The 13707-nt window shown below is 55.1% G+C and overlaps 1 protein-coding gene across 3 annotated transcripts in view; it reads left to right on the top strand.

Annotated features, from left to right (window-relative positions):
- The window catches only part of ARHGEF10L (Rho guanine nucleotide exchange factor 10 like), a 143179-nt gene extending 129717 nt beyond the window's left edge, over positions 1–13462 (top strand). For all 3 annotated transcript variants that reach the window (XM_082833713.1, XM_082833714.1, XM_082833712.1), the window contains 3 exons: positions 3863–4037; positions 11462–11584; positions 12909–13462. In XM_082833713.1, coding sequence (XP_082689839.1) covers positions 3863–4037; positions 11462–11584; positions 12909–13447 — 837 coding nt within the window. In that variant the 3' untranslated portion in view covers positions 13448–13462. The remainder of the gene's footprint in view (positions 1–3862; positions 4038–11461; positions 11585–12908) is intronic.
- Positions 13463–13707: the final 245 nt, after the last annotated feature.

Raw genomic sequence — 13707 nt, 5'->3', positions numbered from 1 at the left:
GGGTCTGAGCCTTTAGGAAAGCTGAATGCAGGCTGGTGCAGGAAGATAACCACCCCTCACCCCCGACAGCAGTTTCTTTCCTTGAAGGAGAGCTTCTCTCCGGAAACGAGCTGCCGGCCAGCACTGCCGGGGCAGTGGGCAGTAGACTGTGGAGCAAAAGGCCAGAGACTTGGACGTTCTCCCCCTTGCCCTGCGCTGCACGGACTGAGCCCGGCTTTGTGGAGGCTGTGAGGGGGCCAGGCCTCTCCCCACATCCCAGGGCTGCCTGGCTGAGCCTCCAGCGCCCGGGCCTTCACCGGGGCATGGGAGGGGAGCCAAGGAAGGAGGAACAGAGACACTCCCCCAGGAGGCCCTAGTCTGAGCCCCCAGTCTGAGGGAGGAAATCGCTCCCGGCCCTCTGAGAGTGCCCGGCCTGATAGGCGACCCCCTCCTCACCACTGGAGCACCCACTTTGATGGAGATGAGGCACTCCTGCCCCAGAGGGAGCTGCAGCTTCTGCTCGAGTGGCCCCCCATCAGGGGTGAGCTGCGCGCTGGGACCCTGCCTCCCAAGAGCAGCCCGGGGCCCTTCCTCTGGGACCCTGCATTTTCCTGCCCCCCCAGCCCGCCCGTCAGGCCACCCCACCTGGACCGCAGAGCTCAGCCTGCAGGGACTGGCTCAGAAAAAGCCATTTCATCAGCTGTCTCACAGCCTTGCCCTCCACGGGGCCCCGTGTTCTCTTTTTTTTTTTTTTTAATTTATTTATTTTTGGCTGCGTTGGGTCTTCGTTGCTGTGTGCAGGCTTTCTCCAGTTGCGGTGGGCGGGGGCTACTCTTCCTTGCGGTGTGCAGGCTTCTCACTGCGGTGGCTTCTCTTGTTGCGAAGCACGGGCTCTAGGCGCACAGGCTTCAGTAGTTGCAGCATGTGGGCTCAGTAGTTGGGGCGCGTGGACTCTAGAGCGCAGGCTCAGTAGTTGTGTTGCACGGGCTTAGTGACTCCGTGGCATGTGGGATCTTCGTAGACCAAGGCTCGAACCCTTGTCCCCTGCATTGGCAGGTGGGTTCTTAACCACTGCACCACCAGGGAAGCCTGGGCCCCGTGTTCTGATCGGGAGTGAGCACTGAGTTCATTGGCTTGGCTCCCCATGGAGAGCCCCCTGCCCCAGCTTCTTTATCTCGGTGGGAAACCTCCAATGATTTGAACCGGGATGGAGTTGGGGTTGAGCCGGGGCTGGTGTGACAGCGGCAAAAGAAACCGAGTCCTTTTATTGCCACTTGTCACTGGCTAAGCCCACGCGAGGCCCAGAATTCCAGCCCGCTGCCACACAGTCCTCGAACTGAACTTCTTTCAAAGGTAAACCTGAACTTGTCACTTACCAGGCTCAGCCCCCTCCCGCACTTGAATACAATCTAAACTCTTCGCCGTGCACTTCAGGGCTGCCGGGTGTGATCTGGCCCCTGACCCCCTCTCCCACCTCTGTCTTGCCACCGTGCTCCCCAACACTGACCACCTTTCTGTTTCTCAAACACGGCAAGTTCATTCCTGCCCCAGGGCTCTTGCACTTGCTGTACCCTTTGCCTGACATGCTCTCCCCTCCCCCATCCCACATCCCAGATCTGATTCCTTCACATTTTTATTGTCTCTGACAAATACTACCTCCTAGAGAGACTTTCTCTGGTCACCCAATCTTATTGGCACCCAGTATTTTTCCCATTGGGAGTAAACTTTATTTGTTTTAACTGTGTGGGCCCCTTGTTTATCTTGTTCATCACTATATTCCCAGCACCTAGACCCACGCCAGGAATATCGTAGGGGCTCAAGAACATCTGTTGGATGAATGAGGCCATAGTAGGAACTGGGTTTGTGCTAAGCTCTCCCTCACCCAGGAGTCCCTATAACTCTCATGACAACCTCCATCTACAAATGGGGAGACTGAGGCCCAGACCTGGGAAGTTATTGAGGAAATGAGGTTTAACCGCAGGCCTGATCCACACTGATGTTCTGGCCAACACCTCCTGCTGTCCTGGGCTTCCACCCAAGATCTGCTCTTTATAGAAAAAAAAAAAAAGGAAAATCAGACAATTGGAAAGGAGGAAAATCAGCAGGTACGGCCCTGGAATAATCCTCAGTGCGCAGGTTTCACCTCTCCTGCCCCTTCCCCTCCCCCTGTGTTGAATGTGGCCTTTTGCTTTTGTTTCTTTTTGCAATTACTGCTATAACATTCATCACACAGTCTCTGTAAACATGACGTTGAATAGATGTAGGACAGTCCACCGGGTGGATGCACCAGAGTTACCTGACTGTCCCCAGTGCTTGGGCCTCTATCTAGCCTGGTGCACTGGGGTTGTCGATGTTTAAGTAACAACTCAATGTCGTGGCTGGAATTCAAGCATCCATCCATTCGCTCTTTGACCAGATTTCACTGTGCTCTGGGCCCTATGCTGAACAGGGAGGGTGTTGACGGGCCTGAGGCTCAGGGTCTGTCCTTGGAGTTCATGGACTGGTGTGGGAGGCAGCCGAGCGGAGCCAGAGGGGAGTAGATGTTGTCAGGCTGGAATGTGGCAGGCAGAGGAAGTGGCCGGTGCAAGGGTGGCTGGAGTGGGCTTCACGGTTGAGGATGGTGAAAAGCTTTTCCTAGGAGGGCAGTGGGTGGTGCACACCGCAGACAGGCCATCTCGAGGGCAGAGGCGTGGCCGCATGGCGCATCCTGAGCCACCCTCCAGGCCCGGGCTCTGCTTGGCCTGGAGCACAGGGAGCCTGCCAGGAGAGGTGGGAGTTGGGGCAGAGCTGCGGCCTGGAAAGCCCACTAAGGAGCTTAGACTTTCTCCGGCAGTAGATGGGAAGCCTGATGTCTATCTCCTCTCTTTGTAAGAGTTTTTGTTTTTTCTTAAATTAATTAATTAATTTAGTTTTGGCTGTGTTGGGTCTCTGTTGCTGCACACGGGCTTTCTCTAGTTGCGGTGAGCGGAGGCCACTCTTCGTTGCTGTGTGCGGGCTTCTCATCGTGGTGGCTTCTCTTGTTGTGGAGCACGGGCTCTAGGCACGCGGGCGTTAGTAGTTGTGGCTCATGGGCTCTAGAACGCAGGCTCAGTAGTTGTGGCATATGGGCTCAGTTGCTATGCACCACGTGGGATCTTCCCGGACCAGGGCTCAAACCCGTGTCTCCCTGCATTGGCAGGCGGGTTCTTAACCACTGTGTCACCAGGGAAGCCCTTTTTTATTAAAGATCAAAATTTTATTTAAAACTGTAAAAAAAATCAAATAGCACGTAATGGTTTATCTGGAAAGGCCCTTCCTACTCCCCATCTTCAGTCCTGCTTCCTGGAAGAAAATACTTTCACCTGTTCTGTTTTTAATCCACCGGGCACTTTTCTTATGACTCAGTTGTGTGCTCCACTGTTTTCTGGGTTTATCAGTTTTTGGACATAATGTCTTGCCTCCCTGCAGTGAAGATGAGGGTTTGGCTCACACCACGCACCTGCCTTCCCCGAGAGTTCTGTTCTGTTGGTGCCTTCAGACCTTTAGATAATATACGTAAGCTGTCACTTCCTCTTCCGTAGACTTGCAGCTCTGTCTTTCCCTGGCATCAGGGTCATGGTAGAGCCTGGTGTGCACTTGTCTTCCCTTGCTCCACGTTCGGTGCTGTCACGTGGGTAGCTTGAGATGGGCCATGTTAGAAGTATTTACACCACGGGAATCAGCAGACACAACACACCAGGATTCCCCCCGCCCGTTGTTAAAATGTTTACCGACACAGCATTGCCGGGCTTCTGAGGTTTCTTCCCTCTGACTTGGGTTCAGGCAGAGGCCGGGTTAGCTTGGCTCCCAGAGGCTTGGCTGGCCGGCCCCGCCCAGCACTGACAGCCCTCCCTCTGTGCCGCAGCAAAGCTTCGAGGCACACCAGGACGCGGCCGTGAGTGTGACACACATGGTAAAGGCGGGCAGCGGCGTCTGGATGGCCTTCTCCTCCGGCTCCTCCATCCGCCTCTTTCACACAGAGACGCTGGAGCATCTGCAGGAGATCAACATCGCCACCAGGACCACCTTCCTGCTGCCAGGTGAGGCTGCTGCTGGGCCGTCATGCCCTGCTGTACTGGGGCTGTGAAGGGAGGGAGGGAGCAGACATCCGGGAAGCAGTTTCCACGGCCAGCCCAGCCCATCTCATTAACCCTTGAGGCAGCCTTTCGTCAGCCTTGAAAACTGGGCCTCCCTGAGGGGAAGCAGTGGGCTCAGGATTTGAACCCAGGCCTGTCCTTCCAAAGCCCTTCTGGCCGTCACCACAGCACAGCAGGCGGGGGCTCATGGGAAGTCAGGCTCTGAGCTCAGGGGACTCTCCCAAGTCAGGCGGCCGCTAAAAAGCCACGCTGGGCAGGAAGCCAGGCTCATCTATACCTCCCGCTCCTCAGGTTGACCAAAAACCCAATTCTGCCTCAAATCACCTTCAGAATAAGGCAAAGGGAAAGAGAGAAGGTCAACTAAGGGTCTCTTTCCTTAGAGGTTTCTATTTTTATTTTTTTTATTATTATTATTTTTTGTGGTACACGGGCCTGTCACCGCTGTGGCCTCTCCCGCTGCGGAGCACAGGCTCCGGACACGCAGGCTCAGCGGCCACGGCTCACGGGCCCAGCCGCTCCGTGGCATGTGGGATCTTCCTGGACCGGGGCACATATCCGTGTCCCCTGCATTGGCAGGTGGACTCTCAACCACTACGCCACTAGGGAAGCCCTCCTTAGAGGTTTTTAAAGAAAGGCAATTGTCCCCCTTAGTTTGCCTTCAGGTTTGGGGCAAGGGGAGGGTGAAGACCTTGGACATCGTCCCCTTGGGGCCCGTGCTTCCTCCTACAGAGCTGTTTGTGAGACCCACAGAGAGGATTAAGATCTGAGCTCACCTAGCACCCCCGCTGCCAGCATCTGCTGAGGCCTCCGTGGAATCGGCTCCAGGCATCTCCCCTACTGTCTGCTGCCCCAGTTGCTGCCCAGATCCCTGTGGGCTGTGCTGGGAGCCAGGGCAGATGTGTGCTCAGGGTCCATCCCTACCCCCAGTGGGCTTTAGAGCAGCCCTCAGGGCTAGCAGGCCTTGGCCTGTCTTGCCCTGACCCGGGGCTGGTCTGGGAGGGTGTGGGGAATGTCCTGTTCAAGCTCAGCTGACTGGGCTGGGTGCAGCAGCTGGGGGCACCGAAGGGCCCCAGGGCCGGGGAAACAGAGAGGCGTGGCAGGCTGAACCTGGAGCTGATTGTGAGAGGGGCTCGGCAGATGGACCATGGCAGAGGCTGGAAGCGGCCAAGAGGGGTGGGGTGGGGGATGGTTACTAACAACAAGATCAACAACAACAGCAATAGTACCAGTAGCTGCCAGCCTGCCAGGAGCCCTACGGTGAGCTAGGTCCCAAGGGCTTTACGTACAGGATCTCACTGTCCCCATTTTACAGATGCAGAAACTGAGGTTTGTTCATCAGGGTAAAGTGGCCAGAGGCAGGACAGGGAGTCACATGAGGTCGGACTCAGTTCAGAGTCCCACTGGGCGTAACAGGGGAAGAGGTGTTTTCAGCGGTGGCCAGAGTCCTGGCTTGGCCACTGTCGGGTCTTGGCAGGTCTCTTTGCTTCCTGGAGCCTCTGGTCCCTCTGTGGGATGGAAAGTGGCGCCTGGCTCAGGATAAATGGCGTCAGCCATGAGAAAATGCCTTGCCTAGGTCTGGGGCATCCATGAGGAGAATAAACGGCTTCCTAACCTGCTCCTGGGGTCTGGGGTAGGGGCTGGGGGGACCTATGTTATGGGTCCTTCCTCGCTCCCTCCCTCCCTCCCTCCCTCCCTTCCTTCCTTTTTTTTAGCTTTAGTTTCATTGTCTTTCATAGTATTTATATATGAGGTAAATCTATTTTAACTACAGTTAAGTTTCTCAGTATCACAGAAACATTTCCGCATTTATGCCGATAGCTAAGTTATTTCAAGCTAGTGGAACAGTGGAAGAAATAGATAATCTTATGGGCCTTTTGCATCTTCTCAGTCTATCTGTGGGGATGGTGGAGAGTAGAGAAAGAATCAAGTTGATCACGCAGTCAGAGGCAGGCTTTGTGGACAGAGCCACTGCAGGTGGAAACCCAGCAGGCTCCCGCTGCACAGCTCCGACCCCCTGTGGGTTTAAGATGCATTTTCACGTCCACTGTCTTGACTTGTTCTTTGCAGTTACCCTTAAAGAAGAAAGGACATTGGCTTTCATGAGCAGGTAAACGGAGGCCCAGGAGGTTAAATACCTGGCCTCAGGTCACTCCGCTGAGGGGCCAGAGCCAGGACCCGAATCACAGCTCTCTCACTGGGCGGCCTCCCCCTTCCCGGGCCTCTGTTTCCCCATCTGTACAACGAGGGCCGGAGATCTGAGTCGGAGCTCGTAGGGCAGACCAGAGCCCGGAGTTAGACAGGCCCTGCTGGGATCCTGGCTCTGCCGCCTTCCAGCTCTGTGACCGGGAGCAAATGGGGAGCCTCTCCCACCTTTCGTCCCCGCCTCTCAGGGCAGGTGTGGGCCTTACCTGAGGTGGTGAGGACGGCACCCCATGGTCCCCGGCTCCAGTGCGTGATGGTGTCGTCCACCATCGTTATCTTCATGGCAGTCCCTGCCCCTCATTGCACTGATCCCCTTCGGCCGTGCATCACCCCCCAGCCCGCCAGTCAGGGCCCCTCCCACCACATCGGCACAGACAGAAGCCACCTGTCCGCTTGCCTGACCTCCCGGAGCTGGGCCCTGGACACGTCAGAGTGGAGGCTGAGCTTCCTGTGTTCAGGGCTTCCCGAAGGTCCCGAGGAGTTACTGTCCTGGGCCTCCTTCCCCCAGGCCTGACCTTTCCTAACACTGGGGAGCCCGGGCCCCTGCTGGCCGGGACACCGTGAGCCCGAAGAGCCAGCTCTGGGTGGAGGGGGGCATCAGATCCACCCTACACTGTGCCCTGGCAGAAGAACAGAGCAGGATTCTTAAATTCTTTATTAGAGATATTTTTAAAAGGCTTTTAGGTATTTTTTCTTCCCCCATCCCACCAAATGAAATAATTGTGTAATTACTAATAAATTTGTTCCTCCTCTAAGTGCGGATATGTTTTAAGGGCATGTTAAAAATTCATCACGCTTCCTTTCCCCGACCCCTTTCCTCCACTCGCGTCCCCAACTGGAATTAATGCATTTTTGAACCTAAACTCCCTCCTCCTCTTAACTAGACAGGTCATTAATAAAATGTTCTCTGAGAGCCTGAGCTTTTTAAAGTTGTATATCTCCAGATAGATGGCTTGGGTGAGTTGAACACTGCTGCATTAAGTCTCTGTGATAAAATATTTATCCACCATTAGACTTTCTTTTTTCCTTTCGTTCTGTTTGTGAAGGGCCTTGTTCTTTTCCTCGAGGCAGAGTGGGAGGAGGAAGGGCCTCGGAATGAGGTCTGCAGATGAAGTCATTTCTCCATTCCGCCATCTCTTTTGGTTTCTCGCTGCCTTCCTTTCGTTTGCCAGGTTTCTGCAGTCCAGTGGGGGCCGAGGGAGGCAGGGGCATCAGGAAATGGTCTCCTGCTGGTCCTGAGGCCCCAGGGGCCCTGGAAAAGGAGGGGAGGCATGTGAGATGGAACATTTGCCACTGCTCCCTCTCTTGGCTTTTATTATTTTTGTGGGTTTCTGGCTCTGATGGAGCTGATCCCAAGACACTAGGTCCTTTTAATAATCACAAATATTGTCCTAATAGCCTCCATTTTTTGATTATATATTATGGGCCAAGAGCTGTGCTCAACTGTGTGTATATATTATACTGTGTGTATAGACATATATATTTGTATACATACTCCCTGTGTATATATACATATATAATATTGCTAATAATCATAAAATCGAGCAAGGGACATTTGTGATACTCATTGAACAGTGAGAGACAGTGGCTTGTTGCTTCACGCAGCTGGTAAGTGACAGCAACACCTGTGTCCTTACTCACTCCTCTGCTTTCATTCATTCATTCTCTCATTCACTCATTTACTCACAGGTCCTTTTAAAACATATTTATTGAGGTACAGTTGATTTACAATATAAGTTTCTGGCGTACAACCTAGTGATTCACAATTTTTAAAGGTTTTACCCCATTCATAGTTGCTGTGACATATTGGCTGTATTCCGTGTGTTGTACGATATGTCCTTGTAGCATATTTATTTTATATCTGGTAGTTAGTACCTTCTAATCCCCTTCCTCTGTCCTGCCCCACCCCCGGTCCCTCTCCCTACTGGAAACCACTAGTTTGTTCTCTAGATCTGAAGTCACAGGTCCTTTTCGAGTGTCTACCGTGAACCAGGGTATTCGGCCAGGAGCTGGGGAATCAACTTTGAGACACAGATAAGCTGCTGCCCTCAGGAAGCTTACATTTGGGAAGGCAAACAGTAAATGAGCAAAGGGAGAAATAGAGGAATTACAGACCTTGAGCAGAGCCAAGAAGAGAAGATAGGTGGTGACGTGAGGGGCTCACAGCCCGAGCCTCCTGCACTTCCTGATTTCACGAGGGCTGGAATCACCCACGGCTGGGCTGTCCTCTGAGGCTGTCCTCGTGGTTGGGAGCCTACACTCTCTGAATTGATGAGGATGTGGGGAAGAGTCCCAGCTCTCCCAAACCCAGATACTGTTTGTGAAATGGCCCCTGACAAACTGGCTTTTTTCCCACCGTGGCTTCCATTTCCACATTGAATCAACACTATGAATAAGAATCGCTGAGTTTGCATCACGTCGCCAGACTCCTATATCCCACTGCCTGCTGACAGCTCCACTTGGGTATCTAATGTGCATCTCAGACGACATCCAGTATTGAACTTGGACTCCTCCTCCAAGCCTGCTCCTCCTTGGTCTCGGTCCACAGCACTGCCATGCACCCAGCTGCTTGAGACAAAAAACTCTGAGCTGTCCTTGATTCCTCTCCCCTCCCCCCTCCCCGTCAGTCTGTCAGCAGGTCTGTCTCTAACCTGTTGGTTTCTCACCATCTCCCTGCCACCACCGTGTCTCAGATGCCACCATCCCTGCCTTGCTGGTCTCCTTGCTCCCCCCATCACCCCAGTCCTCCGTCTCATTGCAGCTAACATGCTCCTCTAAAATCCGGGTGCGTCACTCCCCTGCTTAGACCTGCCAGTGGCACCGCATCACGCTCGGAATGAACAGTCAAAGCCCTAGCCCTGGCCCATCCACTCTTCTGACCCTCCCCCTGTTGTCTCGCAGAGCCCTCATCCCCAAGCTGCGCTGGCTCAGTCCTCCACAGACCGCGAGCTCATCTCGTCACAGGGCCTTTGCACGTGCCGCCTCCAGGGCTTTTGCTTGGGTCTTGGCGTGGCTGCCGCCTCCTTGTCATTGGATGCAGCCTCCCCATCCCCCCAGGAAGCAGAGGAAGGCACAAAACCCCGGCATCCTCCCACCCACTCTCTGCCTCACTGCCCCGTTTCACTCCTCTGCCTAGTAGCTATGTTCCTTGTTTCTGTTTTCTTTTCCTCTTTCCCCTCCCAGGGCTGCATTACTACAGTAGCTACCATTAAAATTAAAATGAAAAGAAATTACAAACTCAGCCCCTCAGTCCCGCTCGCCACATTTCAAGTGTCAGTAGCCATATGTGGCTAATGGTTACCGAATTGGACAGTGTGGTAGAGAACCTTTCCATTATTGTAGAAAGTTCTAGAATGTTTGCTCCTTAGGAGCAGAACTTTGTGTGCATGGTTCCCCCTGTGCCTCCAGCACCGAGTGCAGCGTCCTGCGCACAGTAGGTCCTGGGGATGTGCTGGGGTGCCGAGTGAATGGATGGGTGATGGTATAGACCAGTGTGTTAGGAAATGCTGTGTGAACCCCAAGATAGTAACCTTCCTTCTGGGGTGACCATGGAGCCACACCATTCTGCTCTGAGACTCTGCTCTGCAGAGGAAGCCCATACACCTACAGGTATGGAACTCAAGTAATTTGCTCGAGTAGAGAGGCAGTGAAAGCATCAGGCTGTAAGCAGCGACAGGCCTGAGCTCTGCTCCTCCCCACTCCCCACCCCGCACTCATCAGCTGGGTGACCTCTTTGGACCTTAATATCCTTGTCTGGAAAATGGGCACAGCATCTGGGTCTTGCATACCTCTCAGCTGTCGCAAGGCTTATGTCAGGCTAGGGCAGGTATACGAAGTGCTTTGGAAACTGCAAAGCAGTATTTCACAAAGTGTGGTCCCAGGCCCAGCAGCATCGGTATCCTGGGAACTTGCTGGAAATGCAGTTTTGGGGCTCACCTCTGGGGTTGGCCCTTCAGTTATCAGCCCTCCTGGTGGTGCTGATGCATGCCCAGCTTGAGAACCCCCTGTTCTAAGCATCACTTCACGTCATGGCATGACTTTGAATTTGAGGAGAGAATAATCCTGTCCTTGGGCAGAAGAATTCAGGCCAGAAGTGAGACGGCCCTTTGGAGGGGCAGGAGTGGGCTCCCAGCCCCTCCGTCATGCCCATTCCCGTTGACCAGAATTGTTAGCAACGGAACAGCAGCGAGGATGGCAGACGGCCCCTACCTGTGAGTGCCATGTACCAGCCACTGGATTATGTAATTTACAATCATTGGCTCATTTACTCCTCTGGGCAAGGCTTTGAAATATCATCATTGTCGCCTTTTGCAAGCGAGGGAACCATGCCACAGACAGGTTTTGTTTCTGGCTCCGGGACATGGAGCCAGGAAGTAGCAGAGCTGGGGTTTGAACCCAGCACCTGGCCCCGCAGCCGTGCTCGCACTCACCACGCTGTGCAGCCCGTACTGTGCTTCCTCCCTGTGAAGAGCAGGGGGACCCGCCTTCCCTGCTATTGCTATTCTCACTAAAAGGAACAGACAGCCCCGGGGATAGCCGGATAAGAACTGATCTGGACTGACATCAGAAACATGCTAGCTCCTGGCGCTGAGTGCCCGTTTCCCTGTTGGGACCAGGGGCTGCAGGGTACACTGCCCTCGCCAAAGGAAGGGCCCATGTGGGCAAGATGTTAAGCCTGGGCTGGAAACCAAGGGGCTGCAATAGACTGCCAACTCACCTGGACCCCTCCCCATGCATCCCGTCTGCACCATCTGCTTCACCCTCAAACCCCCACTTTCCCAGGCCTCCCTTCACTCCCCAGCTGGCCAGCTGTGTCCCTGGCATGGGCGGCCCTTAGTGCACACCTTGTGCCAAGATAAGCCAGCCATGCTCACATGGGCCAGTACTGTGGCCTTCCCTCATAGCATCCTCAAGGGTGCCCCACTTTACAGAGGAGGAAACTGAGGCTGCGTTGGGGGAGCCCTCAGCTGGGGGACCCAGGGGCCAGACCCCAGCCGGGTTAGCCTCCCAAGCCCCAGATCTTAATCACAACCCTGTCTAGCTTCTTGCTTATCTCAGGAGAGGAGCCCAGACTGTGCCATTTTCTCACCTGCCGTGGCCCCCATCCACTGCCCCCCCCCCCCCCCAAGAGGATGTACCGCTCATGCTGGCTTCTCTCTCTGCAGGCCAGAAGCACCTGTGTGTCACCAGCCTCCTCATCTGCCAGGGTCTGCTCTGGGTGGGCACTGACCAGGGTGTCATTGTCCTGCTGCCTGTGCCTCGGCTGGAAGGCATCCCGAAGATCACAGGTGAGGCTCTGGGAGCCAGTCCTGCAGGGCCCGGGGAGTCAGCTACCTGCGGCCAGGGAAGGATGGATCTTGTGCCCAGATGTTTGCGCTCTCTTCTGATATGGGGGTGGGGGTCCATTCTCTAACGTCCTCTGTCATCGCAGGTGGCACTGTGGCTCAGTGGAATTAAGTCACCTTGGCCTTGCAGGCTCCTTCTGAGTCTTCTGAGTCTCAATTACCTAACCTAGCAATGGGCACAGTAGGCATATTGGCCAGATGGTTTGGGGATTGGCTGAGACACCTGACTCATGGTAGAGGATCTGCTGGGCCCCTTCTGCCCCCTCCCCACAGCAGCTTCAAAGTGTCCAGGCTCCAGTGGTAGAAATAACTGAGGGCTCCTGGATCCCCCTCCCCACAGCAGCTTCAAAGTGTTCAGGCTCCAGTGGTAGAAATAACTGAGGGCTCCTGGGTCTGGGGATCCATGTGCAGCTGTGTTTGCATGGATTAGAGGGAGGGCTGCCCTGACTGTGGCACTGGGGTCCAGGATCAGGGAAGACCCCAGAGCTCTGGGCCCCTCTCTGCCTCTGTCCTGAGGGTGATGACGAAGTGGCCTCTTTCAGCTGCTGCCGGAGGGCAGGGCTGAGTGCAGTGGGAGGGAGAAGTCCTGAGGGACCAGCCCCAGGTGGAGCTCAACCTCTCTGCCAAAGAAGACTCTCTTCCTAAATTGTAAGATTTCCCGTTTTCATGATTTTATCACATAGGTCAATCTGTTCATCCCAGGCTTGGTCCTGGGGTTGCAGGGGTGCATTGGGCAGAGACCCTGCCCCCAAATGCTTAGAGTCTGGTAGGGGCAGCTTGTAGTCAGGGTAGCAGGTGCTATGATGGCAGGTGTCCTGGAATCTGCAGGGCATAGAGATGGGAGTGATCATTTCTTCATGGCTGAAGGCAAGAAGGGTGCCCTGTGGAGGAGCTGAGCTGGGCTTCAAGGCTGAGCTAGAGTAAGGCGGATGGGAAAGGCTCTCTAGGCAGAGGCAATGGCTTGGGCAACAGCACAGAGATGTGAGGATGGCTCAGGCAGGGAGCTGCAGGTGCTTTCACACCGAGGTTCCCCATGTGGTTTGTAAAGTCATTCGTGTTCCCCTGCTCCAGTTCTCCAAAGAAAGTAACCCTGGAGCATTGAGGGCCCTCCCCCAGACCCATGGCCTTCTGGGAAGATAACAACGTAGATTGCAGTAACCAAAAAAAAAAAAAAACCAATAACAAACCCCAGAAATTCTCCAAGAGACCTGTTGGGTCTCTAAAACTCTGGGCCTTTGGGCCCCTTCTCTCTGCCCTCTTCCTGCAGGGAAAGGCATGGTCTCGCTCAACGGTCACTGTGGGCCTGTGGCCTTTTTGGCCGTGGCCTCCAGCATCTTGGCCCCCGATATCCTGCGGAGTGACCAGGAGGAGGCCGAGGGGCCGCAAGCCGAGGAGGACAAGCCAGACAGTCAGGCTCACGAGCCAGCACCCGTGCCTGCGAGCCACGTGGGCCGAGAGCTGACCCGCAAGAAGGGCATCCTTCTGCAGTACCGCCTGCGTTCTACCGCCCACCTCCCGGGCCCGCTGCTCTCCGTGCGGGAGCCGGAGCCCATGGACGGCTCAGCCCTGGAGCACAGTGAGGAGGACGGCTCCATCTACGAGATGGCTGATGACCCCGACGTCTGGGTGCGCAGCCGGCCCTGTGCCCGGGACGCCCACCGCAAGGAGATCTGCTCGGTGGCCATCATCTCCGGAGGGCAGGGCTACCGCAACTTCGGCGGCGCCCCGGGCGGCAGTGGGAAACCAGCCCTGTGTGGGGAGACGGACAGCGCCCTCCTCATCTGGCAGGTGCCCTTGACGCTATAGCCCCCCCGCAGGCCGCGCAGCTGCAGGCCTGGCCGTAGCCAAGCCAGGCTCTCGGCCTGCTGTGGGCCCTCCCAGCGGTCCAGGGTCCCCAGGGAGCACTAGGTGGCAGTGCCTTCCAGGGACCTGCACGGCGCCATGCGGACGGGCCTGGAACTCTGGTAACTACCTGAGCAGGGCAGAGGAAAGCCTCTTCCTTTTTAAGAAAAAAAAAAATTCAGAGTGTTTAGGGGAGTGGTTTGGGTTTGGGGAGAGGGAGGACA

The sequence above is a fragment of the Leucopleurus acutus genome, assembly GCF_964270905.1.
Source record: "Leucopleurus acutus genome assembly, chromosome: 2".
Classification (NCBI taxonomy): domain Eukaryota; kingdom Metazoa; phylum Chordata; class Mammalia; order Artiodactyla; family Delphinidae; genus Leucopleurus; species Leucopleurus acutus.
Note: the sequence above shows the minus strand (reverse complement) of the source record. Positions and strands in the feature narration are given on the sequence as shown.